The sequence below is a fragment of the Aquarana catesbeiana genome, linkage group LG04 (assembly GCF_042186555.1).
Source record: "Aquarana catesbeiana isolate 2022-GZ linkage group LG04, ASM4218655v1, whole genome shotgun sequence".
Classification (NCBI taxonomy): domain Eukaryota; kingdom Metazoa; phylum Chordata; class Amphibia; order Anura; family Ranidae; genus Aquarana; species Aquarana catesbeiana.
Window position 1 is genome coordinate 574,854,098 of NC_133327.1, and position 27,328 is coordinate 574,881,425.

At 45.6% G+C, this 27,328-nt stretch overlaps 1 protein-coding gene across 1 annotated transcript in view; it reads right to left on the reverse strand.

The window, feature by feature from the left end:
- The window catches only part of LOC141141288 (cadherin EGF LAG seven-pass G-type receptor 1-like), a 65,137-nt gene that overhangs the window by 11,028 nt on the left and 26,781 nt on the right, over window positions 1–27,328 (reverse strand). The window contains exons 8-9 of the mRNA XM_073628963.1: window positions 24,951–25,159; window positions 4,801–4,983 (exon numbers count right to left, since the gene is read on the reverse strand). Coding sequence (XP_073485064.1) covers window positions 4,801–4,983; window positions 24,951–25,159 — 392 coding nt within the window. The remainder of the gene's footprint in view (window positions 1–4,800; window positions 4,984–24,950; window positions 25,160–27,328) is intronic.

Here is a 27,328-nt window from a genome sequence, read left to right on the forward strand (position 1 = left end):
TCACTGTGCCCATCATTGCCGCCTCACTGTGCCAATCATTGCCACCTTACCGTGCCAATCAATGTAGCCTTACTGTGCCCATCATTGCCGCCTTACTGTGCCAATCATTTTCGCCTCACTGTGCCAATCGATGTAGCCTTACTGTGTCCATCATTGCTGTCTTACCGTGCAAATCATTGCCATCTCACCAGTTAGTGCCAGTAGATTACGTACAGGCACAGCGAGCATCTCACGCTGTGTCACGGAGCTCAGTGTGAAAGGTTCAGTCGCGCTGTGACAAAAGTCCCGCCCTCCTCCTAGACCAGCTCATGTGATAGACAGAACACTGCGTCTATCACACAAGCTGGTCTAGGAGGAGGGTGGGAGCCCTGTCACAGCGCAACTTCACACTGAGCTCCATGACACAGCGGGACTCTGCTTTGAGCTATGCTGTAGCCACAGCATAGCTCAAAGCTGCCCCAGGGAAGGCAGCCTACCGGGAAATGTCCCGGTATCCCGGTAGGCCAGTCCGGCCCTGAGCAGAGCCGATCTGCCCTTGGGGGGGCCCCCAAAGCAGCGGGGCCCTATGCAGCTTGCGTAGTGAGCATATAGGGCGGATCAGCTCTGCCGAGAGGGGTGCTATACAAATTTTAAGATTCAGCAGATGAGAGTATAAGATAGAAACCAATCCCTTTGAAGCCTGTGATCGAAGTATCTCAATTAAGGGGTAAGTAGAAATGGGGAAATTTTGGATGTCAAACTGAGCATGGTAGGTATGCCTGAGTTGCAAATAGCAGTAAAATGGAGATAGTCAAAGGACTGGATGGTGCCATTATCATGAATATCTGACAATGTACAGAGACCAATTCTCTTCCAAAATACACTATACTACAAAGCTGCAATTATTAACAGCTTTGAGTCAAAATGAAATGTGTTTATATAGTCAAGCTAGGCCCGCTGTTCAAATATGCAAAAAAGAAACTCCTGGTAGATTCTCCACATTGTATTGCTAAATATCTCCAGGTTTAAATCCACCAGTTTTAATGCTGGATCAACCAGCATTGAACCAGAACCAGAAAATTTTGGCTAGATATACACATTAAAATGTATTATTTCAAGTTTTTTTGTCTGTGAATCTGTTGCTTCTGACACAATAATAAATCATATTTTGTAAGTAAAAGGATTGTGTCTTATGCATACAGTGAGTGGGCTGAGGTTCTATTTAACTATGTCCCTTCAAGCCCCTCCCACTGTGAGCGTAGTGTGGCCATACTCACTGTTTCCGTGGTGTACTACCCGCAGGTACCCAGGGTACCCTGGGTAGCCCAGGAGTTTTACAATCCTGGCAATGCCACTGAGCAGCACAAGGTGACCTTGGTACCAGTGCTCCTCACCCCCAATCTGGCACTGCTGATCCTGCTCCTCAAAAAGAATGCCAGAAAATCCACCATCCTCTCCTGCGTCCCAGAACGGCGTCCCAGAATGGCCACGCTTGCGCACCCACGGGGGCGCTCAACACGATGGTCGCGGCTGCACCATGCTGCTAGGACACGGCGCGACCCCAATCTCTGTAAAGAGCCACGGCTCTTTAACCATGTGATCGGCTGTGTCCAATCAAAGCCGGTCACATGTAAACATGGAGACGCTGGTAATCGGCGCTTCTCGCCTCACATTGACAGGGTGTGTGGCGAGGAGAGCCGATCAGCGGCATCTCCTCGCAGGAGTCATCTAGATATGTAATAAGGCACTGATCATCAGTGCCCTGATTACAATAAAACCCCCACAGTGCCAGCAATAAGTGCCCACCAGTGCCAGCAATGAGTACCCACAAGTGCCACCAATCAGTGCCCATAAGTGATGTTAGTCAGTGCTGGCTATTAGTACTGCCCATCAATGCCCATCACTGCTGTCCATCAATGCCCATCAGTGCCACCCATCAATGCCCATCAGTGCCGCCTATCAGTGCCCACCAGTGACGCCTTTCAGTGCCACCTAACAGTGCCCACCATCAGTACCCACCAGTGCCACCCATCAGTGCCTCCTATCATTTCTCATTAATGCCACATATCAGTGCCACCTATCAGTGCCCATAAGTGCGGCATATTCGTGCCTCCTCATCAGTGCCACCTAATCAGTGCCCATTCGTTTTTTTTTTTTTTAGGAAAGAATAAAAAAACAGAAGTGATTAAATACCACCAAAAGAAAGCTCTATTTGTGTGAAGAAAATGATAAAAAAATTTCACATGGTTACAGTGTAGCATGACCGTGTAATTGTCATTCAAAGTGTGACAGCGCCGAAAGCTGAAAAATGGCCTGGACAGGAAGTGGGGAAAGTGCCTGGTATTGAGGTGGTTAATCAGTGCTGTTGGTCAGCCTTGACATGCAGCAAATCCTGGCCCTGTCCTGCAGTGGGCTGCCTGCTACAATATAAAGTCCTGCACTATGCTGCTGAATTGTGTGAGCTGGAGATTATATGTGCCCAAGGACGTTTTGTTGCTTGAGTCTACTGCTTCTTGTCAGCGCACCTCACTTCAGACAGCTTGCAGCACAGATCACTAGCTCCAGAACGAAACAGCTGCAAATACGCTGAACCCCTATCTCACACTTTACCACAGTGCAGGGAGTGATATCACAGCAGGTGGGACAGGGGTAGGGTCTGCAGCTGGTCCAGGCTGACCAGCGGGCCTGATTAATATAGCAGATGGTGGTGGCTTTGCTGGTATTCTCTGTGAAAAGCAGTGTCACAGATGGAGGAGGCGCTCTTAGTGTCAGCAGTCTGTTGAGCAGAATATGCCTCTGCTGCAAGCTAATGGCAACATTTGTGAGGTGCTCCAGTCACAACACCTTCCTCTAATCGACTTTCAATAAGTCCACCCCCTCTCCCAGTCACAGTAACTCTCTGTCACCCTAAATAACCCTCATACCACCTCAACCTCTCTCCTCCAGTCACATCATATCCATCCACCTTTCTCATTGGATTACACTACCTTTGTGTCATGCATCTCTCCACCCTCAGATCACAGCACTTACCTTCCACTTCAAACACCCCCTCCACCAGAAATCACGCTCCCCGCCTGCACATTCCCTGAAGGGTAGAGGGGGAAGGGTGCAGTTAGGCATCTTCGTCCTGGGTGCTGGATGACCTTGTCCTGGGACTAGTGACAGACTAGATCTCAGACGTGATTTTTGATTACGACCATGGTTCTTTAAGTTTTCACAACTTTAGAGAACACAGATTGATTGCTATGTGGTACTACTCTGTTACTTTGCTTGTTTCCATAGCAGTCTCTCCCTCTCTAAGGCCCCATTCACACTATGACACGCAATTCCAGGCGTTGCTCAGTTGCATGTTGTGCTACATGCATAGAGCAGACCGTTCATTTCAATGGGCTGCCCTACATGCGTCTAGAGAGACAAAGTAGCACATGCACCTTTTTTTGATAACCAAGTTTTGCACATTTGTAACCAGGCAGTTTGCTGAACCCGTATCTGTTTGACTTGCTTGGGGTGCCAGTAACAATGATTATTGCTGCAAGCCAGTGTTAATTTTGTCTATAAACAATTTTCAGCGACTAAATTACCACTATTTTAGTCGACTAAAACTAAAGCAATACAAATGACTAAAATATGACTAAAACTAAAATGGCATTTTAGTCAAAAGAATAAGAATATAACTAAAACTAAATTGAAATTTGGTGTCAAAATGAACACTGCATTACCACATAAGAATATGTAGGGGCATCTACTAAGCTGCTGAAAAAAAAATACGAAAAACGCTTTTATTTATTTTCTTAATATTTAATGTTGGTAATATATTCAGGTAATATGTGCAGCCAATTGACAGCTAATAGAGTTTACAGTATTTCGTTTTATATATATATATATATATATATATATATATATATATATATATATATATATATATATTTTAAAGTTGAGCTTCTGTTTGTCAAAAAGCAATATTTTTGTTTGTTTATGAAACTTGGATTTTATTTTTAAAGACGTTATATATATATCGCAATGGCTAAAACGGTGTCTGTAGTGCATGTTCAAACCTTAGGGGCCAGTTCACACCATAGAAACGCAGTTTGGATGCGTTCCAGATACTTTTTTGCATGCACGTTTGATGCGTTTTTGGTGCATTTTTGGTGCGTTTTTGATTATTGTACTGAACTGTGTTTACTATGCTTCAGTTTGTGAATGAATAGGAAGCCGCTCAGCACAGAGCACTTCCCATTCATGCACTGCCCTGTTTAGCTGGGGCTGCAGAAAAAGCCATTTGAGCTTTGGGGTGCACACCCTAATGCATTAAGCTGCGCACACCTATGGCTATGCGTTTGCATTCCTTTGAGTCCTGATAAGAAATTAGCCTGCCTATGTAATGCCCATTCCTACTTTAAAAGTACAATTGTAATATGAATGTGATTCCTATGTAAGCATCTAAAAAAAGACCTTCAATTACACTAAATAAACAGAACAGTTATTTGGAAAGATGCAGAATTTATTTTTTGTGTCTGTTCCCTACTGCAATAGTTATTAATTTGGAACCACTAATTAATATGAGGATAGGAGTTGCTAGAAGAAGTAGAGGGCAATCTCTCCTAAACGACAAACCTGAAAATACTTTAAAAAGGCACCTAATAGTAAGTCACATTGTAGTGATTTAAATGTTGCTGAGCTGTCCAGGGGAGTATACTACCACTTTAACATGATTATTCAAAATCAGACAATCTTGGGACAATTCCAGGAATGCCCCAACATTGATTCCATGTTACAAAACCTTACACAAGAACTCATGATGTTGTGGCACATATATCTAACCTGAAACTCTCTGGGTCCATTTTCAAAGTCAAAACTAGACAATGCAAATATCTTTCCATTTTCAGCATTGATACTGAAGTTCTGAAAGTCGTTATTCAAAATACTGTACTGGATGACTCCATTTCTGCCTGTATCGGCATCGGTGGCTTGCACCTGAGTAATTAATGTAGGAATCTTCTGATCCTGCAGATTAAAGGGAAATATACATAACTATATCCATGGAAATACATGTAGACATATACCAATTTGTTCACTTTATGTTTAAAGATAACTATTTCTTAGCAATTACTATAAGTCATTAAATGTAAGTCGAAACCCTGTTGCCAAAATATAAATTGCAACAAAAGTTGAACTTAATTTCCCACAAGTGTATATGAGCATTTAGCATATTTTATGCGTGTTATTTTCCTGAAAAAGCCTCCCTTGTGTAGACATCCAGAAGCCCCGAGACGACCCAGCAGCCTCAGAGCTGTCACTCAAGTGACTTTCTATATTATTCCTATTAGCTCTTCAACCAGGAGTTACATAAAAGGTTGTGTAGGGAGGTGAGGGGCTGACAGCTGGGCCAGCACAGAAAGCAATTATGCATTCCCAGAAGAGGAGGTGGTTATGACATGCAAGGAGGGAGGTAATTGACTCTTCCTGAAATATTTTTTTTTTCTAGCAAGTTTTAGACCCGGTTCGCACAGCCGCCTGACAAGTTGCGCTCCATTCTGTACAATGGAACCGTTCTAATAGGAGCGACTCAAGTCGCTTCGACTTAGAAAAAGGTTCCTGTACTACTTTGGGGTGACTTCAGATCGGCTTGCATTGACTTCTACACAGAAGTCGTTTTGCAAGTGGTGCTGAAGTCGCACTGTACGGGGCGGCTTCAGAGTCAGAGCGACTTTGAAGCCTTCCCTGTGTGAACTGGGTCTAAAGACACAAAATAATTTATGGAAATGAAAACAGTGCAGGTAAATGTTTAAAATATTTTATTTTTCTGCTCTTTTTTCTGCAATTCTTTAGGTTGTTGACAGCGTTTCTCTAAACAGCCAATATGGATATATGGAACAGTCAGGGTTTTTTTTCAGCAGGAACGTGGGGGAACGCAGTTCCAGCACTGAATGTATGTAAAGAGTCTATTGTTGCTGGAGTGGATCTATTATTGCTGGGGGGAGGGGATCTATTTTATGGCTTTTCTTGTTATCATTAACAAATTTCATACAACACAAAATGATACTTGATTCTGTATTCTCCTAAAGGGGCAGTACTGGGAAAGGGGTAGGGGCTGGAACCATGGGACCAGCTGGGAGGAGGGTAGAGGGGGGAGACAAAAAGTGATTTAGAAGGGGGGAGTACCTGCAGCTATTCTCTGAGAAAAAAAACCCTGGTAAGAGTTCTAACCTCTACAGGGAGATGTCAGAACACTTTATTTCCTGGAAACATAAAAAGTAATACGCTGTAGAAATAATCTCTACAAAGTCTGGGAATGCCCACTACTTACAGTTATCGTAATACCATCTAATGAGACCTCTTTCACTCCTAAAACTCTAGAAAATTTGAAAGCTCGATAATGTGAAGGTAATTTGTAGTTTGCATCTGTTGAAGGTCATGTTTATTCGTTTTTTGTGCATGTAGAACCCTTGACAAAATGTACAATGAAACATCAGAAGTAAAAGGATGAAGAAAGGACTTTACTTTGCTGAACCTTGCCATTTGTATTTCTTATGAAAATAACTCTCTAGATTATGAACAGTGCTGCTTGTACCAATGTTCTGCATTGAGAAGTCATCATTATTCTCTAGTTTATTCATAATCTAGAGAGTTCTTTTCATATAAAGTGCTGTTTGCTGGGAGTTTAATGGATTCTTTGACGTCTGAGAGCTAGTAATTATTTCTGACTGGAATTCTGTACTAGACTCCCAAGGAGCCTTTTTTAAAAGTTCTTACAAAATTAAAGCAGCGCAAAATATTTTATTAACAGTGTAACTACACTTGGCTTCTTTTTTGCAAGTGTTTTAGAGAAAAACTTTGTTACCCCTAGGAATTAAATCCTACTTTCCTTATCCCTGGGTTGCTTATTTCATGTGTAAATGCAACTCATGGAAATCCCTTCCTCTAACCCCAGTTGCTAGAGTGAATTTAATTTAAAAAAAAATAGTATTTTTATAAAAGAAATGTATTTCTTTACCAAAGACTACTTTTGCCAAATTGTATGGGATTATAGTTTATTTTTATGGGCTGGGAAAACCCCACGTTTGGCCAAGATGACTTTACAACTGCCCCTCTCCCAAGGAGGCTTAGCCCTCCCTAACTTTCAACTTTATTACTGGTAAGTGGTGCTGATCATGGTACACTGGTGGTCCTCCTAGCCCACCCAAAACCCTTCAGTGGCCCTCAAGGCAGCACTGCTAGGCTCTTATTCTGCTCTTAGTAATCTGGTGTTTCAGGGACCTCAAGCACACCCATCAGTAAACTGTCTCATGCGAATATAAAACCAGGCTATGGGTGGTCTAATGAACAGATTGTACCCACTCACCCCATTTTCCCCTATGGGGAAACTCCTTCCTTGAACCCAGAAACATTATCTAAGCCAGGCAGCTTGCAATTTCAGAGGTAAGGTAGCCCATATATTATTCCTTTTTTGTTCAACAAGTTCAACAAGTTCAGCCGGGAAGTCAGGAGTTAATTGTGCTTTCTGGGTTTTTGTTGGAGGGTTTTCCTGGGTCTGATATGCAACCCGCCCCCTCCCCCGGTCCTGTGTGCTATAAAGGGATGAAGGCCCGGACCCTGCCTGGGGATTCTTGTTGCTGTTCTGCTGGTTCGGTACTGGCCGGTTCGGTTTGGCTGGACCCGTTCCTTGCCACCACCGTCTGGACTAGGAGTGTTAGGGAAATGTTTGCACTTTATTTCAGGCTGTTTTCTGTAATTGTTATCATGTTAATTTATTAAGTAAAGCATTTAAAACTTTTCCTTAGCTTGGTCTGAAGTTACTAAAGAGGTGTAATGCAAGTAACCAGCACATATAGTTACAGCTCGGGTCACTAAGCACCTTAGGGTATGAAGATAATGGTACAAGAGTTCATACAGTGTGAGGACACAAATGGTTACCAAGGGTAACAAAGGTTTCTCTAGCAGCCTAATGTAAGCGCCTAAATGTGGCAGTTGAAATAGCTTCTTGCAGCAAGGGAGATGTTGTCGGCAATCCTTCTGCAGTAATCCAGCTCCATTAGCAAAGGGAGCAGATCTGCACTGCTGAGGCGCTCATCCTGTACACAGGTCCAGATGGTCGAAGAGTTAAGTGTACACGCATGGAGTCCGCATTAGGAGCACAGCAGGACCTCAGACTGTTACTGGGTGTGAGGTAGCAGTGATACGCTAGACATGTGGAGAGGGCAAGGGCTATGTGTGTCCCTCCTAATTGCACAAGTGACCGTGGTGATGTACAGTAATATCAGGAGAGTTTATTAAAGTTCATACAAATACAGAAATTTTGCCCTTAGGACTTTGAATGAGGTGTGACACTGGTATTGATGAAAAAAAACAACAGAATTATTGGTTCACACAAGATCTACAGTAGCCACAAACAGATGTCAGGTATATGAACAGATTTGTAATGTTGTATATTACAATTAATACAATTAATTAATACAATTAATTTACCTTCTCCATTATACTTATTACTCTTTGTTATGGAAAATCATATTTTACTGCAATACTATGTGTACAACATTACGAATCTGTTTATATACCTGACATCTGTTTGTGGCCGCTGTAGATCTTGTGAGAACCAATAAATCTGTTGTTCTTCATTTCATCAATACCAGTGTCAAACCTCATTCAAAGTCTGACTCCCAAGCGCAAAATTTCTGTATTTGTATGTTTAATAGGGATGAAGGTGCACCACGGGGTACACCAGGTCACACTTTATTGTTCTAAATTTATTAAAGTTCAGTCATCTGTTCAAGTAAAGGTACCTTGTGTGTAAGACAGTGACCCTGTACTAAGTGCCTAGCATAACCCAGAAAAATCCACCACGGGGTAGGCTTCTCATGTGACCCTTGTTTGGCACCCAACAAGGAGGGAAACATAGAGGACATAATGACCACCCCATCACACTACAATCTGCCCCTGCCCTACAGGCTTAAGTTAGCAATGGAAAAAAGGTGCAGCGCTTAAAGATATAGTCCTCAGGGCAATGAACTCAAGATGTATCATGGTGAGAAAAACTTGATCAGGGAAGAGGAAGAACCACCACCATCACCCGAACACACTGCCTCTTACCCTCCTCTGTGGACCCTTATTACAGGGGTCAGCTCAGCCAGAAATATAAATGGTATCCTTAATCACAGACAGGGCTTTTTTTCAGCTGAAACTTGGTGGAATTCAGTTCCACCACCTCTGGCTCGGGCCCTCTGCTTCCTGCTGACCACTATTACTTGAAAACACAAAAGTCTGGCTTCTATGCTTACAAGTGGCAGCTTGTTCCCCAACAGCTCCCACAGATCAGATCTCCCGAGTGGCTCCCACTGAGTGAAGGATGGGGACAAGGGAGATGCAGGTACATGGGGTGCAGTGCAAATGCCAACATCACCACTGGATGATCTCCCCGCAAGTGAGAGAGGTGGAGCCAACTATAATATGCGGGGAGGTACTAGAGCTGGCTGGGTGCTTCAGCTCAATACAGCAACAACATAAGACATGTGGATTGTGGAGCTTTTAAGGAGATGGGAAGAAGATGGGGCAGTAGAGGGGGGGGGGGTTATATGCAGAGGTCAGAGCTGAAGAAGGGTAATTCTGAGATGTGGATGGGGGATTCAGAGGTAAGCAGCTGTGGAAGAAGGCTGAATTCTGCACTATTTACGTAGCACACCCTGAACTCTGCAGTCTGTGTGTAACCCCCTCCCTGAACTCTGCACTCTGTACATATTGCACTCTTGGTATTTAATGACCCTGTTAAGACCCTCCCACTGTTAGTGAAATTTGACCACACACACTATTTGATGTGGTTTGGAGGGTGTGTATAAGGGGTCGTGATTGAGTTCCTGTACCTATTTTCAGAGAAAAAAAGCCCTGATCACAGCACACCAGGTAACATCACACCAAGTAAAACAGACACAGATAATTAGATCTCCATAGGTCATTCCCAATGCTCATAACAGTGTTGCAACACCAGCGTACATCCCCAGGAAACATAAAAGAACAGGCCTCATGGAGCAGTAATCTTAACATCAATATATTGTAAATAATAACAAGAGTTGCACTCACATATTGGTAGATTAAAATTTGCTTGTGTTATGGTTTCATAACATGAGGACCTTGCTCCCAAGGAGCTTGTGACCAGACGTGGAGCTCGTGTAGGCCGGGATGCGGCGGCCATCTTGTTGGAGGTCCTCATGTTATGAGACCATAACACAAGGGAATTTTAATCTACCAATATGTGAGTGCAACTCTTGTTATTATTTACAATAAAGTGATGTTAAGATTACTGCACAATGAGGCCTGTTCTTTATGTTTCCTGGGAATTAGGGATGAGCCGAACACCCCCCGTTTCGGTTCGCACCAGAACCTGCGAACGGACTGAAAGTTCGCACGAACGTTAGAACCCCATTGACGTCTATGGGACTCGAACGTTCGAAATCAAAATTGCTCATTTTAAAAACTAATTTGCATGGTATTGTCCTAAAAAGGGTTTGGGGACTCGGGTCCTACCCCAGGGGACATGTATCAATGCAAAAAAAACTTTTAAAAACGGACGTTTTTAAGGGAGCAGTGATTTTAATGATGCTTAACCACTTACCAACCGGCCCATAGCCGAATGACGGCTGCAGGGCGGTTGGATAACTCTGGGTGGACGTGCTATGACGTCCTCCCAGAATTCCCCTCTTGCGCGCCCCCTGGGGCGCGCACCCGAACACATCCGTGACCACCGGGTCCAGGGGACCCGGCGCATCACGGATCCCGGTAAATGGCCGCTGATCGCGGCCGTTTACCATGTGATCGAGCCGTCAAATGACGGCGGGATCACATGTAAACAGACCGGCGTCATCTGATGACGCCGGTTCCTCTCCTCCCCTCCTGTGTACCGATCGGTACACTGTGAGCGGGGAGGGGGACGGATGGATGTCTGCAGCGCTGTGGGCTGTATGTGTAGTGCCCACAGCGCTGCACAGAGACATCCATCCATTCATCCATCCATGCTCAGCCATCCCTCACTACTGCAATGCTGTGCAATACTCTGCATTACCCCCACAATACTCTGCAATACCCCCACAATACTCTGCAATACCCCCACAATACTCTGCAATACTCTGCAATACCCCCACAATACTCTGCAATACTCTGCAATGCCCCCACAATACTCTGCAATGCTGTGCAATACTCTGCAATGCTGTGCAATACTCTGCAATACCCTCACAATACTCTGCAATGCTGTGCAATACTCTGCAATGCCCCCACAATACTCTGCAATGCTGTGCAATACTCTGCAATGCCCCCACAATACTCTGCAATGCTGTGCAATACTCTGCAATGCCCCCACAATACTCTGCAATGCTGTGCAATACTCTGCAATGCCCCCACAATACTCTGCAATGCCCCCGCCATACTCTGCAATGCCCCCCGCCATACTCTGCCATGCCCCCCGCCATACCCCGCCATACTCCGCCATACCCCGCCATACTCCGCCATACCCCGCCATACTCCGCCATACCCCGCCATACCCCGCCATACTCCGCCATACCCCGCCATACCCCGCCATACTCCGCAATACCCTGCCATACCCCGCCATACTCCGCCATACCCCGCCATACCCCGCCATACTCCGCAATACCCTGCCATACCCCGCCATACTCCGCAATACCCCGCCATACTCCGCAATACCCCGCCATACTCCGCAATACCCCGCCATACCCTGCCATGCTGAGCCATGCTCAGCTGTACTCGGCCTCTGTATGTGGCCAGGCTGTGGAAGTCTCACACATGGGGTATCACCGTACTCAGGAGGAGCAGGAGAATCTATTTTGGGGTGTCATTTTTGGTATGTACATGTTATGTGGTAGAAATATTGTATAAATGGACAACTTTGTGTTAAAAAAAAAAAAAAAAAGCGTTTTAACCACTTCCCGCCCGCCGGCCGTCATACAACGTCCTTGACTTTGTGCGGAGATATCTGAATGATGGTTGCAGCTACAGGCATCATTCAGATATCAGCTTTTTCAGCCGGCGATTCCCTACACCATAAGAATGATCATAGCAGCTGTTCCACTGCTTGATCGTTCTTACGGGAGGCGAGAGGGGACGTCCCCCCTTCCCGCCGCCTTGCGGTGCTTCTACCGACTCACCGCTACGATCGAAGCCAGGATCTTTTTTTTTTTTTTTTTAATTTCAGGCTTCCCAGCCTAGAGGTGAGATGTGGGGTCTTATTGACCCCATATATCACTGTAAAGAGGACCTGTCATGCCATATTCCTATTACAAGGATGTTTATATTCCTTGTAATAGAAATAAAAGTGGTCAAAAATTTTTTTTTTTTTTGGAAAAAAGCATCAAACTAAAATAAATAAAGTAAAATGAACAATAAAAAAAAAAAAATTTTTAAAGCGCCCCTGTCCCTGTGTGCTCGCATGCAGAAGCGAACGCATACATAAGTCCCGCTCACATATGAAAACGGTGTTCAAACCACACATGTGAGGTATCGCTGCGATCAGTAGAGCAAGAGCAATAATTTTGGCCCTAGACCTCCTCTGTAACTCAAAACATGTAACCAGTAAAAAATTTTAAAGCGTCGCCTATGGGGATTTTTGAGTAGCAAAGTTTGGCGCCATTCCACAAGCGCGTGCAATTTTGAAGGGTGACATGTTGGGTATCTATTTACTCGGCGTAACTTCATCTTTCACATTATGCAAAAACATTGGGCTAACTTTATTATTTTGGTTTTTGTAAAGCACAAAACAGTTTTTTTTCCAAAAAAAACGCATTAAAAAAATTGCTGCGCAAATACTGTGCGAGATAAAAAGTTGCAACGACCGCCATTGTATTCTCTAGGGTCTTTGCTAAAAAAACATATATAATGTTTTGGGGTTCTAAGTAATTTTCTAGCTAATAAATGATGATTTTTACATGTAGGAGAGAAATGTCAGAATTGGCCTGGGTGCTCCAGAACGCCTGAAGGTGCTCCCCTGCATGTTGGGCCTCTGTATGTGGCCACGCTGTGTAAAAGTCTCACACATGTGGTATCACCGTACTCGGGAGTAATAGCAGAATGTGTTTTGGGGTGTAATTTGTGGTATGCATATGCGGTCTGTGAGAAATACCCTGCTAATATGACAATTTTGTGGAAAAAAAAAAAAAGTAAAAAAAAAACCTTGATTTTGCAAAGAATTGTGGGAAAAAATGACAACTTCAACTTCAAAAAACTCACCATGCATCTTTCTAAATACCTTGGAATGTCTTCTTTCCAAAAAGGGGTCATTTGGGGGGTATTTGTACTTTTCTGGCATGTTAGGGTCTCAAGAAATTAGATAGGCCGTCAGTAATTCAGGTGTGATCAATTTTCAGATATTCGCACCATAGCTTTTGGACTCTATAACTTTCAAAAAGACCAAATAATATCCACCGATTTGGGTTATTTTTACCAAAGATATGTAGCGGTATAAATTTTGGCCAAAATATATGAAGAAAAATTACTAATTTGCAAAATATTATAACAGAAATGAAGAAAAATGTATTTTTTTACAGATTTTTCGGTCTTTTTTCTTTTACGGCGCAAAAAATAAAGAAACCAGCAGTGATTAAATACAACCAAAAGAAAGCTCTATTTGTGTGAAAAAAAGGACAAAAATTTCATAAAGATACAGTGTTGCATGACTGAGTAATTGTCATTCAAAATGTGAGAGCACCAAAAGCTGAAAATTGGTCTGGTTAGGAAGGGGGTTTAAGTGCCCAGTTGTCAAGTGGTTAAAGTAAAAAAAAAAAAAAGTGAAATATTCCTTTAAATATCGTACCTGAGGGGTGTCTATAGTATGCCTATAAAGTGACGCGTGTTTCCCGTGTTTAGAACAGTCCCTGCACCAAATGTCATTTTTAAAGGAAAAAATCTCATTTAAAACTGCTTGCGGGTTTAATGTAATGTCGGGTCCTGGCAATATGGATGAAAATCAGTGAGACAAACGGCATGGGTACCCCCCAGTCCATTACCAGGCCCTTTGGGTCTTGTATGGATATTAAGGGGAACCCCATACCCAAATTAAAATAAGGAAAGGTGTGGGGCCACCAGGCCCTATATACTCTGAACAGCAGTATACAGGCGGTGCAAACAAGACAGGGACTGTAGGTTTGTTGTTAAGTAGAATCTCTTTGTAATTTTGAACGGGTACATTTTTAACGTGTTTAGCTCCAGCCAAAAAATCTTTTTTAAGCTTTTTGGAAAACATAGGGAAGGGTTATCACCCCTGTGACATTTGTTTTGCTGTCTTTCCTCCTCTTCAGAAGATTTCACCTCACTTTTTGTCCCAATGGATTGGAAAGCATCAGTGGAAAGGAGAAATGTTTTTCCCATATTAACTCTTACAGGAGAGAATTTCCCTTCCTAGGGGTAGATTTCATCTCACTTCCTGTTGTCTCCTTCCATTTGCAAGTAGGAGTCGTTTGTAAGTTAGTTGTTTGAAAGTAGGGTCCTGCCCTATATACTCAGCAGAAATTTGGGCCTTAGGTGTTGCTGTGGCCACAACACTGTAAGCCCTCACAGGGCCCTGCTGTGAAATATTAGATCAAGAATTGTAATTACATGCCCCTGTTGAACAGGAGCTGAAAAATTAGGCCTTAGGCACTGGTGCTGGTGCCACAACACTGCAACCCCTCACAGACACTCTAGTTGGAACGCAGGAACGAGCCCTGCTGCAAAGTATTGCATCAAAAATTGTAATTACACGCCCCTGTTAAACAAGGGCTGAAAAATTGGGACTTAGGCACTGGTGCTGGTGCCACAACACTGCAACCCCTCACAGACACTCTAGTTGGAACGCAGGAACGAGCCCTGCTGCAAAGTATTGCATCAAAAATTTTAATTACACGCCCCTGTTAAACAGGGGCAGAAAAAATGGGCCTTAGGCACTGGTGCTGGTGCCACAACACTGCAACCCCTCACAGACACTCTAGTTGGAACGCAGGAACGAGCCCTGCTGCAAAGTATTGCATCAAAAATTGTAATTACACGCCCCTGTTAAACAGGGGCAGAAAAAATGGGCCTTTGGCACTGGTGCTGGTGCCACAACACTGCAACCCCTCACAGACACTCTAGTTGGAATGCAGGAATGAGCCCTGCTGCAAAGTATTACATCAAAAATTGTAATTACACGCCCCTGTTAAACAGGGGCTGAAAAATTGTGCCTTAGGCACTGGTGGTGGCGCCCAGAACCAAAAATGTTCTTACAAGCTATCAGCGTGATGATTGAGGAGGAAGAGGATAATTACTCAGGGATAGTCACTCAGCATCAGCATAGGCAGTCTTTGAAGGGATCTGAGATTTCAAAAAAAATTATTCGGTTACATCAGCATCAGGTGCTTGGTAGCTGGTGGTGATCCAAGACTGATTCATTTTTATGAAGGTCAGTCGATCGACCGAGTCAGTGGACAGACGCACCCTGTGATCGGTTACCACGCCTCCAGCAGCACTGAATGTGCGTTCCGAAAGAACGCTGGATGCAGGACAGGCCAGTAGCTCAATTGCATACTGTGCAAGCTCTGGCCAGTGATCCATCCTCAAGACCCAGTAACCCAGAGGATTTTCGGTGGGAAAGGTGTCCAAGTCTGATCTTGCCCCTAGGTATTCCTGCACCATGTAAAACAGACGCTGGCGATGGTTGCTGGAACCGATCATACCTTGGGGCTGCGGACCAAAAAATTGTCTGAACGCATCGGTCAGACGGCCACCTTCTCCACCGCTCCTTCTTTGACTGACCGAAGCCTCAGCAACACGTTGTCCAGAAACAGGAGTTTGTAACCTCCCAGTCTCTGGGAACGCGTTGCACAGACCTTTCTGCAAGGCCTCCCGAAGATGTTTCATCCTCTGCTCCCTCTGCGATGGCAAGATAAGGTCCGCAACCTTACCCTTGTAACGTGGATCAAGGGGGGTTGCCAGCCAGTATTGGTCCTTCTCCTTGATACCACGAATACGAGGATCCTTACGCAGGCTTTGCAGGATCAGGGAGGCCATGCAGCGTAGGTTTGCTGAGGCATTCGGTCCGGAGTCCTCTGGGTCACTAAGGACGACATGGTCCGCAGCCACCTCCTCCCAGCCACGTACAAGTCCATGTGTTTCTTGGGACTGATCCCTTAAAGACTTCTGCTGATGCTGAGTGCCAGGCTCCACCTCCATACTGACACAATCTTCCTCCTTCTCCTCCTCCTCCTCCTCCACGTCCTCTCCCTGTGTGATCGGCGGGCACGCAGGAACACTGTCTGGATAAAGGGGGCCTTGAGAGCTAAGGAAGTCCTCCTCTTCCTGCCTCTGTTCTGCCTCAAGTGCCCTGTCTATTATTCCACGCAGCGTGTGCTCCAACAGGTGGACAAGGGGGACAGTGTCACTGATGCATGCACTGTCACTGCTCACCATCCTCGTGGCCTCCTCAAATGGTGACAGGACAGTGCATGCATCCCTGATCATGGCCCACTGGCGTGGGGAAAAAAAACCAAGCTCCCCTGACCCTGTCCTGGTGCCATAGTCGCACAGGTACTCATTGATGGCCCTCTGCTGCGTGTGCAGCCGCTGCAGCATGGCCAACGTTGAGTTCCACCTGGTGGGCATGTCACAGATTAGGCAGTTCTTGGGCAGGTTAAACTCCTTTTAGAGGTCCGTCAGCTGAGCACTGGCATTATATGACCGGCGGAAATGCACACAGACTTTCCTGGCCTGCCTCAGGACATCCTGTAAGCCTGGGTACCTGCCCAAGAACCGCTGCACCACCAAGTTAAGGACGTGAGCCAAACAGGGCACATGGGTCATTTGTCCCTGTCGGAGGGCAGAGAGGAGGTTGGTGCCATTGTCGCAAACCACCATTCCTGCTTTAAGTTGGCGTGGCGTCAACCACCTCTGAACCTGCCCCTGCAGAGCTGACAGAACCTCTGCCCCAGTGTGGCTCCTGTCCCCCAAGCACACCAGCTCAAGCACCGCATGGCATCTTTTGGCCTGCGTACTTGCGTAGCCCCTTGAACGACTATGGAGCACCGCTGGATCCGAGGAAGAGGCCATGGAGGAAGAAGAAGAGGAGGGGGTGGAGGAGAGAGGTGTATCACAATCATTAGCATTTTTGGAGGCGTGGTGGCGGAACAACCTCCAACACTACTGCACCTTGTCCTGCATCCTTCCCAGCTGCCAGCAGAGTCACCCAATGCACCATGAAACTTAGGTAACGTCCCTGTCCATGCCTGCTGGACCATGAGTCAGCGGTAATATGCACCTTACCGCTGACCGCCCTGTCCAGCGAGGCATGGACATTGCCTTCCACATGCTGGTAGAGAGCCGGAATCGCCTTCCGTGAGAAAAAGTGGCGTTTGGGTACCTGCCACTGAGTAACCGCACATTCCACAAACTCACGGAAGGGGGCAGAGTCTACCAACTGAAAAGGCAGCAGTTGAAGTGCTAGCAATTTTGCCAAGCTAGCATTCAACCGCTGGGCATGTGGATGGCTGGGAGCAAACTTCTTTCGGCGGTGCAGCAGCTGGGGCAGGGAAATTTGCCTGGTACAATCTGACGTCGGTGTACCAAAATCAGATTGCCCACAAGTACTTGGCTGTGACACACCTAATTCTACACCTTCATTCCTCTCAGTGCAGGTCTCAGAGAGGACTGAAGGTCTAGTGGGGTTGGAAATCTCAGCTGATGAGGATCAAGGAGAGGTCCTCTTTGTTCTTTGGTGTGGGTCTTTTAGATATGCTTGCCAACGAACTGCATGGCAGGTCAACATATGTCTGGTCAAACATGTGGTACCCAAGCGGGAGATGTTTTGGCCACGCGAGATACGCTTGAGACATATGTTGCAAATAGCAGCGGTGCGATCTGATGCACTCGTCTCAAAAAAGGCCCACACCAAAGAACTTTTTGAATAACACGCAGAGACTGCAGCGCCCTGCACATGTGGAGCTTTGGGGTGTGATGCAGTCAATGTGCTGCCCTTAGGCTGGCCCCTGGAGGGCATCCTGCCTCGTTGGTGATGTGCCGCCTCCTCCTCCTCCTCCTCCTCCTCTCTCCTATCAGGCACCCACGTTGAGTCAGTGACCTCATCATCCTCTCCCTCCTCATCACTGGAGCAAACCTGGCAGTATGCTGCAGCAGGGGGAGCATGACTGCCAGATTGCTGTCCTTCTTGGGCACCCCCTCTGTCCGTGCTCATGTTACTGCCTTTATCGAGCTCAGTATCATCATCAGAGCCTTCCAAACGCTGGGCATCCTCCTGGAGCATGTACCCAACACTGTGGTCAAACAGTTCGAGGGACTCCTCAGGAGGACATGGTGGGGCTAGGGAAGGAGTCACTGATGACATTGAGCCGAGGGAAGAGGCCGCTGCTTTGCCAGACAAAGTACCCTGGGCATGGGTGAGAGAGGATGAGGAGGATGAGGATGGCTTGGTCATCCACTCGACCAAGTCTTCCGCATGTTGCGGCTCAACATGGCCAGCTGCCGAAAAAAAGGCCAAGCGTGTCCCATGGCCACGTGCTGATGAGGATGCACCGTCTCCACGACCAGCACTAGACACAGAGCCTGCTTCCCCTCTCTTATTGGCTTGTGACTGTCTGCCTCTCCTTCTTGGCCTTCCAGACATACTAATGGCCTGTAGCTGCACTAAGCTGGGATATATATATATATATATATGTACTGATACTGCAGCTAGCAAAATCAACTGCCTGCCTGTAGTATGAGAACACCACCAACCTTCTACAGGTAGCTTTAGCTGAACACTGTGAGGTGGACGCACCCCACTAACTTGTAGGTTTAGCTGAACACTGTGAGCAGGACGCACTGCACTAACTGTAAATAGTCTAGCTGCCTGACTGTGGTACTAATAGGATCAAAAGAACACCAGCAATTTTCTTCAGGTAGCTGTATTTACTGTAACAAGACAAGCCGGCCTGTCAGTAAGAAGATAACAGAAACGGATCTAGCTGAACACTGTGAGCAGGACGCACCCCACTAGCTTGTAGGTTTAGCTGAACACTGTGAGGTGGACGCACCCCACTAACTTGTAGGTTTAGCTGAACACTGTGAGCAGGACGCACCCCACTAACTTGTAGGTTTAGCAGAACACTGTGAGCAGGACGCACTGCACTAACTGTAAATAGTCTAGCTGCCTGACTGTGGTACTAATAGGATCAAAAGAACACCAGCAATTTTCTTCAGGTAGCTGTATTTACTGTAACAAGACAAGCCTGCCTGTCAGTAAGAAGATAACAGAAACGGATCTAGCTGAACACTGTGAGCAGGACGCACCCCACTAGCTTGTAGGTTTAGCTGAACACTGTGAGGTGGACGCACCCCACTAACTTGTAGGTTTAGCTGAACACTGTGAGCAGGACGCACCCCACTAACTTGTAGGTTTAGCAGAACACTGTGAGCAGGACGCACTGCACTAACTGTAAATAGTCTAGCTGCCTGACTGTGGTACTAATAGGATCAAAAGAACACCAGCAATTTTCTTCAGGTAGCTGTATTTACTGTAACAAGACAAGCCTGCCTGTCAGTAAGAAGATAACAGAAACGGATCTAGCTGAACACTGTGAGCAGGACGCACCCCACTAGCTTGTAGGTTTAGCTGAACACTGTGAGGTGGACGCACCCCACTAACTTGTAGGTTTAGCTGAACACTGTGAGCAGGACGCACCCCACTAACTTGTAGGTTTAGCAGAACACTGTGAGCAGGACGCACTGCACTAACTGTAAATAGTCTAGCTGCCTGACTGTGGTACTAATAGGATCAAAAGAACACCAGCAATTTTCTTCAGGTAGCTGTATTTACTGTAACAAGACAAGCCTGCCTGTCAGTAAGAAGATAACAGAAACGGATCTAGCTGAACACTGTGAGCAGGACGCACCCCACTAGCTTGTAGGTTTAGCTGAACACTGTGAGGGGGACGCACCCCACTAACTTGTAGGTTTAGCTGAACACTGTGAGCAGGACGCACCCCACTAACTTGTAGGTTTAGCAGAACACTGTGAGCAGGACACACTGCACTAACTGTAAATAGTCTAGCTGCCTGACTGTGGTACTAATAGGATCAAAAGAACACCAGCAATTTTCTTCAGGTAGCTGTATTTACTGTAACAAGACAAGCCTGCCTGTCAGTAAGAAGATAACAGAAACGGATCTAGCTGAACACTGTGAGCAGGACGCACCCCACTAGCTTGTAGGTTTAGCTGAACACTGTGAGGTGGACGCACCCCACTAACTTGTAGGTTTAGCTGAACACTGTGAGCAGGACGCACCCCACTAACTTGTAGGTTTAGCAGAACACTGTGAGCAGGACGCACTGCACTAACTGTAAATAGTCTAGCTGCCTGACTGTGGTACTAATAGGATCAAAAGAACACAAGCAATTTTCTTCAGGTAGCTGTATTTACTGTAACAAGACAAGCCTGCCTGTCAGTAAGAAGATAACAGAAACGGATCTAGCTGAACACTGTGAGCAGGACGCACCCCACTAACTTGTAGGTTTAGCAGAACACTGTGAGCAGGACGCTCTGCACTAAATGTAAATAGTCTAGCTGCCTGACTGTGGTACTAATAGGATCAAAAGAACACCAGTAATTTTCTTCAGGTAGCTTTATATACTGTAACAAGACAAGCCTGCCTGTCAGTAAGAAGAGAACAGGAACGGATCTAGCTGAACACTGTGAGCAGGACGCACTGCACTAAATGTAAATAGTTTAGCTGCCTGACTGTGGTACTAATAGGATCAAAAGAACACCAGTAATTTTCTTCAAAATACTGTAACAAGACAAGCCTGCCTGTCAGTAAGAAGATAACAGGAACGGATCTAGCTGAACACTGTGAGCAGGATGCACTGCACTAAATGTAAATAGTCTAGCTGCCTGACTGTGGTACTAATAGGATCAAAAGAACAGCAGTAATTTTCTTCAAAATACTGTAACAAGACAAGCCTGCCTGTCAGTAAGAAGATAACAGGAACGGATCTAGCTGAACACTGTGAGCAGGACGCACTGCACTAAATGTAAATAGTCTAGAAGATAACAGGAACGGATCTAGCTAAACTGAATACAGTGTATATATATATATATATGCAACACCTGGGATGCATATATATAGACAATACACTTTAAGTGCAGCTAACTGACTGACTGTCCTGCCTAATCTAGCTAACTCAAATGAAATGACACTGTCTCTCTCTCTCTCTCTCTATTTCTCAGCACACCGGAACACAATGCACAGGGCCGCCGTGCAGGCGGCCTTATATAGTGTGGGACGTGTACTAAATCCCCTGAGCCATAATTGGCCAAAGCCTCCTTGGCTTTGGCCAATTACGGCTCTCTGTTAAGGCGGCGCTGTGATTGGCCAAGCATGCGGGTCATAGTGCATGCTTGGCCAAAAATCAGCAAGCAATGCACTGCGATGCCGCAGTGAATTATGGGCCGTGACGCGCCACACGAATTTGGCGCGAACGGCCCATATCGTTCGCAATTCGACGAACGATCGAACAGCCGATGTTCGAGTCGAACATGGGTTTGACTCGAACACGAAGCTCATCCCTACTGGGAATGTACGCTGGTGTTGCAACACAGTTATGAGCATTGGGAATGATCCATGGAGATCTGATTACCCGTGTCTGTTTTACTTGGCGTGATGTTACCTGGTGTGCTGTGATTGAGGATACCATCAGGCATGTACTGGCCATCGGGACTACCGGGAGTTTCCCGGTGAGCCGATGGCTCAGTGGGCCAATTTCAGTGACATCGGACCACTGCCCCCCTCCGCTCCTCTGTTCCCCCCACAGCACTCAGCTCCTCTCTCTGGCTAGTTATACAGTGTGACTGAATAATGACATGATCCTCAGTAGTCAGCACTGAGAAGCTCATCATACGATCCAGAAGGAGGGCAGCCACACACAGCTGTAACATAAGCTTCCTCGGCACTCATTCTCTTTCTCTTGCCTTCCCCTGCTTCCCATCTACATTCTTCACAACAGCAGACAGGATGGAGAGCGGGGGAAGGAAAGAGCCAGAGAATGAGTGCCGAGGAAGCTTATGTTACAGCTGTGTGTGGCTGCCCTCCTTCTGGATCGTATGATGAGCTTTTCAGTGCCGACTCCTGAGGATCATATCATTATTCAGTCACACTGCGTAGCCTCCTTGGCGGTTTTCCCGAGTGTGGCTCGGGGTTAAAATTCAGGACCATTAGCGGTAACCCCGAGCCACACTCGGGATTACATCGCAGGATCCTGGTGCCTCCTTACTTACCTTGTCCCCGGGATCCTGCGATGTCAAAAGTGGCTTTAGACCAGCTAGAAAACAGCGATAGTAAATTAGAACACTTGCAGAATTGAGCGATAGTGAATTGTAGGGAAATTTATTTTATTACTATTTATTTTTATTTTTTTTAATTATTTATTTTTATTTATTATATTATAATTTATGTTTTTGTGTTTCAAACTTCATCATACCCGGGATATCTACTAGACTCTGGTTTGGACAGATTTAAGTGTGTTATTGTTAAGATTTACAGACCTACAATATAAAACGTCAAATTTCCATGCAAAATAATTGTACCGCTTTCAGCACCTAAAATCCAAAATAATCATACCGCCAGGGAGGTTAACTAGCCAGGGAGAGGAGGTGAGCGCTGGGGGGGACAGAGGAGCATGTAGAGGACCAGAGGTGCATGGGGGGATAGAAGAGTACAGGGGACCAGAGCAGCATTGGGGGGGGGGGCAGAGGAGCATGGGGGGGACCAGAGGAGCACATTGGGGACCAGAGCAGCATGGGGGAACCAGAGGAGCACGTGGGGGACCAGCGGAGCACACAGGGGACCAGAGGAGCATGCGGGGGACCAGAGGAGCACGTGGGGGGACCAGCAGAGTACATGGGGGAGCAGAGGAGCACGCGGGGGGACCAGTGAAACACGCAGGGGACCAAAGGAGCACACGGGGACCAAAGGAGCACATGGGGGACCAAAGCAGCATGGGGGGAATAGAAGAGCATGGGGGGAACAGAGGAGCATGGGGGGAACCAGAGGAGCACAGGGGGGACCAGGGGTACATGTGGAGGACCAGAAGAGCAGGGGGTACCAGAGGAGAACAGGGGGGGACCAGAGAAGCACGAGGGTACAGATGAGCATGGGGTGGGAACAGAGGAGCAGGAGAGGAACGCAGAAGCATGTGGGGAAACAGAGAAGCATGTGGGGGAACAGAGAAGCATGTGTGGGACCAGAGAAGCAGAGGGGTACCAGAGAAGCACGGGGGACCAGAGAAGCATGAGGGTACAGAGGATCAGGGGGGACCAGGTGAGCATGGGGGGGACAAAGGAGCAGGAGAGGAATGCAGAAGCACATGGGGGAAAAGAGAAGCATGTGGGGGACAAGAGGAGCACGTGGGACCAGAGGAGCAGGCGGGTACCAGAGGAGGACGGGGGGACCAGAGAAGCACGAGAGTACAGAGGAGCATGGGGGGACCAGATGAGCATGGGGGGAACAGAGGAGCAGGAGAAGAACGCATAAGCATGTGGAGGAACATAGAAGCATGTGGGGGACCAGAAGAGCATGGGGGGACCAGAGAAGCAGGGTGAGACCAGAGGAGCAGGGGGGGAACAGAGGAGCATTGGGGGACCAGAAGAAGCATGGGGAGGGGACAGACAGCTGACTCAACAGCTATGGCCTGGGAGTTTCTCACTTTTCTACCTAATCTTGTCCCATTACGGGGGGGGGGGGACTGATTATTTTCCCCGGGTGAAATAATGTCTGCCTTCCCTACTGATACTGCCTATCAGAGAAATAATGTAGAATGGCTAATGGCTAGTGAGGGGGGAGCGGGCTTGGGTGGCTATCTGTGCCATGGGAGCGGGTTTGTCCGGCCGGCATGGGAGAGACCTGTCTCCTGTCAAAGTGGTCCGGTCTGGATCAAGTCCAGGGCCAAATTTTTGTCTCAGTCCAGCCCTGCATACCATTTACATTTTTGGCTGATCTGACCCCTGTAATAAGGGTCCACAGAGGAAGGTAAGAGGCAGTGTGTTCGGGTGATGGTCGTGGCTCTTCCTCTTCCCTGATTAAGTGTTTTTCTCACCATGATATACCATACAGCTTGAGTTCATCGCCCTTAGGACTATATCTTTAAGTGCTGAACCTTTTTTCTATTTCTTTCATATTGGTGTTCATCCATTTTTTGTGCTGGCTGCTTGAAGGATTGTTTATTTAGTTATTGAATGTTGAATAGCGCAGCAGACTTTTTATAATTAAGTTAGAAATGGCCGCCCACATAGTGCTCTCATGATAAGTTTCCCTTTAAAGTGGAATTATTACTATTAGGCAGTATAAATTAAAAGTCCATGCTATCTTCATAAAATAAGAAATCAGCTAGGATTAGGAAAAGACGACAAACAGTCCCAAATGTAACAATGTTCAGAAAATCTGCAACTCTTAGATTTTAAACTCGACTAGATGGAACGCTGTATCAAAAACTCCAAATCCTCTACCACAACAGCGCACCTTCACTTGGAGCTTTAATAGAATTGCCATGTTAGGTTGATCAACAGATCCTCTGACCTCACAGGATAACAGAGGTCAGTTTTCGCTTAAATTAATGTCCCCCAGAAGTGAAACATCTTTGGTGCTACTGCATCCACTACAAGTAGGTGTGTGTGCTATTTTTGGTTGCTCCCTGTGTCTCGATTGGGGAACTTTGGGTTGTTGTGATAATATGCCAGTGAGCTGGGCAATTTCCAAAAACTGTGCAATGGATAAGCTATACCTTGCACATTGTCCAGCCTCCTTTATCCTTGTACAAGGATCCTTGTACACTGATCTGCCTAGTTCTCTTTGTCCAACCTGAAGGGGCAGCAGTCTTCTTTCAAGCATTACTTCAGCCTCCTCTGAGAGTTGTTGCACATATTGGAAGTCCGAGCGCTGCATATATTTTCCCTTTTCCTGCACTATAATAAATAGACCTTACCTCTTTTAGTTTCACTTTCACCAGAGAATGTGGGAAAACAGGAGCCCATTGGTTTCTGTGGATAACATCAACATGAACAATGGCTTCGCTGAATATCCAGAACCTTTGAGAATCTGTAGCTTTCACTGTTACATTCCTTGGGAAATCTTTCATTACCAGTGCTTTTTTAGTCCGTATTATTCCTGTCAATGGATCCATGCAAAAGTAATCTACAAAAAGTAAACAGAAGTCATAAAACGCATCAGAACCTTAGGCCTCATTCACAACTGAGCACCGTGTCGCTTGAAGCTCCAAAACGTTCAACATACATAATCCTAAAGTTTTCAGTTGTGCCTGTTCACACCTGTATGTAGTATCCTTTGAAGTTTGTAGTTTAAAAAAGTACTTGAGCTTCCTTCCTGGGGGCCGCCTTAAATATCTTGTTGAACTATCTGAATGATGACTCCCTGTTGTATATTACTAGGTCTTCTCATGTATTTTAGTAAATGATAATTCTAGAATGTGCTTTTTGAGCTAGTATGAAATCTTTTTCCTATGTAGAATTAATTTTTGACTGTACAGGCTGCCAGACATGAGAAAGGAGAAAACGCTCTGTGCTTCCTGTACTTTAAAAGAGCTTTCTGACTCCTCTTAATATCCCCCGCTCCTTATCCCTCCCACAGTTCTTTTGCTGAATTGTCCTGAGCTAGCCAGAGAAGCAAAACAGGATAAGGAAAAAAATTATCACTGTTTGTAAATCCTAAGATTTGATGTTGCCCCTCTAGCAAAGCTGCCCAACAACCTGAATTGGCAATTCCCCTGCTATCATGCATAAGTGTTAAATGATTAAAGCTGAACTTGAGCCTTATGCCGCGTACACACAAGCGGACTTTACGGCAGACTTGGTCCGGCGTACTCGATTTCGTCGGACAATTCGATCGTGTGTGGGCTCCAGCGGACTTTGTTTGCTCAAAAGTTGGACGGACTTAACATGTTTTAAATCTATCCGACGGACTCTTCTTTCTAGCGGACAAACTGGTCGTCTGTGTGCTAGTCCGACGAACTCAAACTGACGCATGCTCTGAAGCAATTACAAGACGGAAGCGCTCGGTCTGGTAAAACTAGCCTTCGTATTGAAGCTAGCAGATTCCTCTTCTGTGATCTTTTAATACAGCGCTTTTTTTTAATTTATAATGCGAGAGGAATTAAGTTGTTTTTCTGCTTTATATTCACACAGAGTTCTCACAAACTACTTTCTTCATGATTTATCCTCATGCCATGACTAATATGATATATTTAAAAAGCCAGATCTCCATAAATAAAGTATTAAATTCGATTTTGGACTCATATTTTTTTTTTTTTTTGATTGATTTCCACACTATCTATTTTACAATGTGTGCTAAATTATACAAACTTTTTTATTTTTTTTTTTTTATTTTATTTTTGTAGTTTCAAGTTACCACAATAACCTTAATATTTTGTGTTGTTTTAATTAACCTTAATGAGGTTGGTGTCCCTTGTAAATTAGACATAGGGGGGTTTATTTTCCAAAGGCAAATTCATTTTTCACTACAAGTGCAAATTGTACTTGGAATTGCACAGAAAGAGCATTTTGAAGTGCCTTCGCTGTGGATCCGAGGGGCACATGCAAGGAACCACAAAAAAAAAAACCTTTTTCTTGCACATGATTGTATGATAAAATCAGCAGAGCTTCCCCTCATTTCAGCTCTTCCCCCCAGATTTACAGCGACTGCACTTCCAACAAGTGCACTTGCTGTGCACTTTTCACTAGTATTTAGCACTTGATTTTAGAAATGATTTAGCCTTTTGGCAAAAACACACATAGGGGTTGATTTACTAAAGGGAAAAAGACTGTGCGCCTTGCAAAGTGCAGTTGCCCTCTGCAAGAGCAGTTGCTCCAGAGCTTAGTAAATGAGCAGAAGCTCTGCTGACTTCCATCATCCAATCATGTGCAAGCTAAAATGCTGTTTTTTGAATTTTCCTTGGACAGGATTGGGTACTCTTTGCAAAGTCAAGCCTTACCTCATTTCCTAAGCTCTGGAGCAATTGCACTTGCAGAGGGCAACTGCACTCTGCAAAGTGCACAGTCTATTTGCTTTTATTAAATCAACCCCATAGTCTTTTTGACCTGTACCTGCCTACTCCCAAACAAAATGTCGTTTTGGAATCAAAACACATATAGTCAATAATGCAAGGTAACAAAAAAATCCATTTATTTTGGTAAACAAAAAATTAGGAAGGCAACACTGGAGACACTTTTAGAATCTGTGAAGCCTTTCGTCCCCCAGGACACACATCAAGTTTTAGGACAAGAAAATTGGTCTCTTGCGACTAGGGAGCACAGGGAGAACAGTCAGACCAGACAGAAGCCAGGCAAT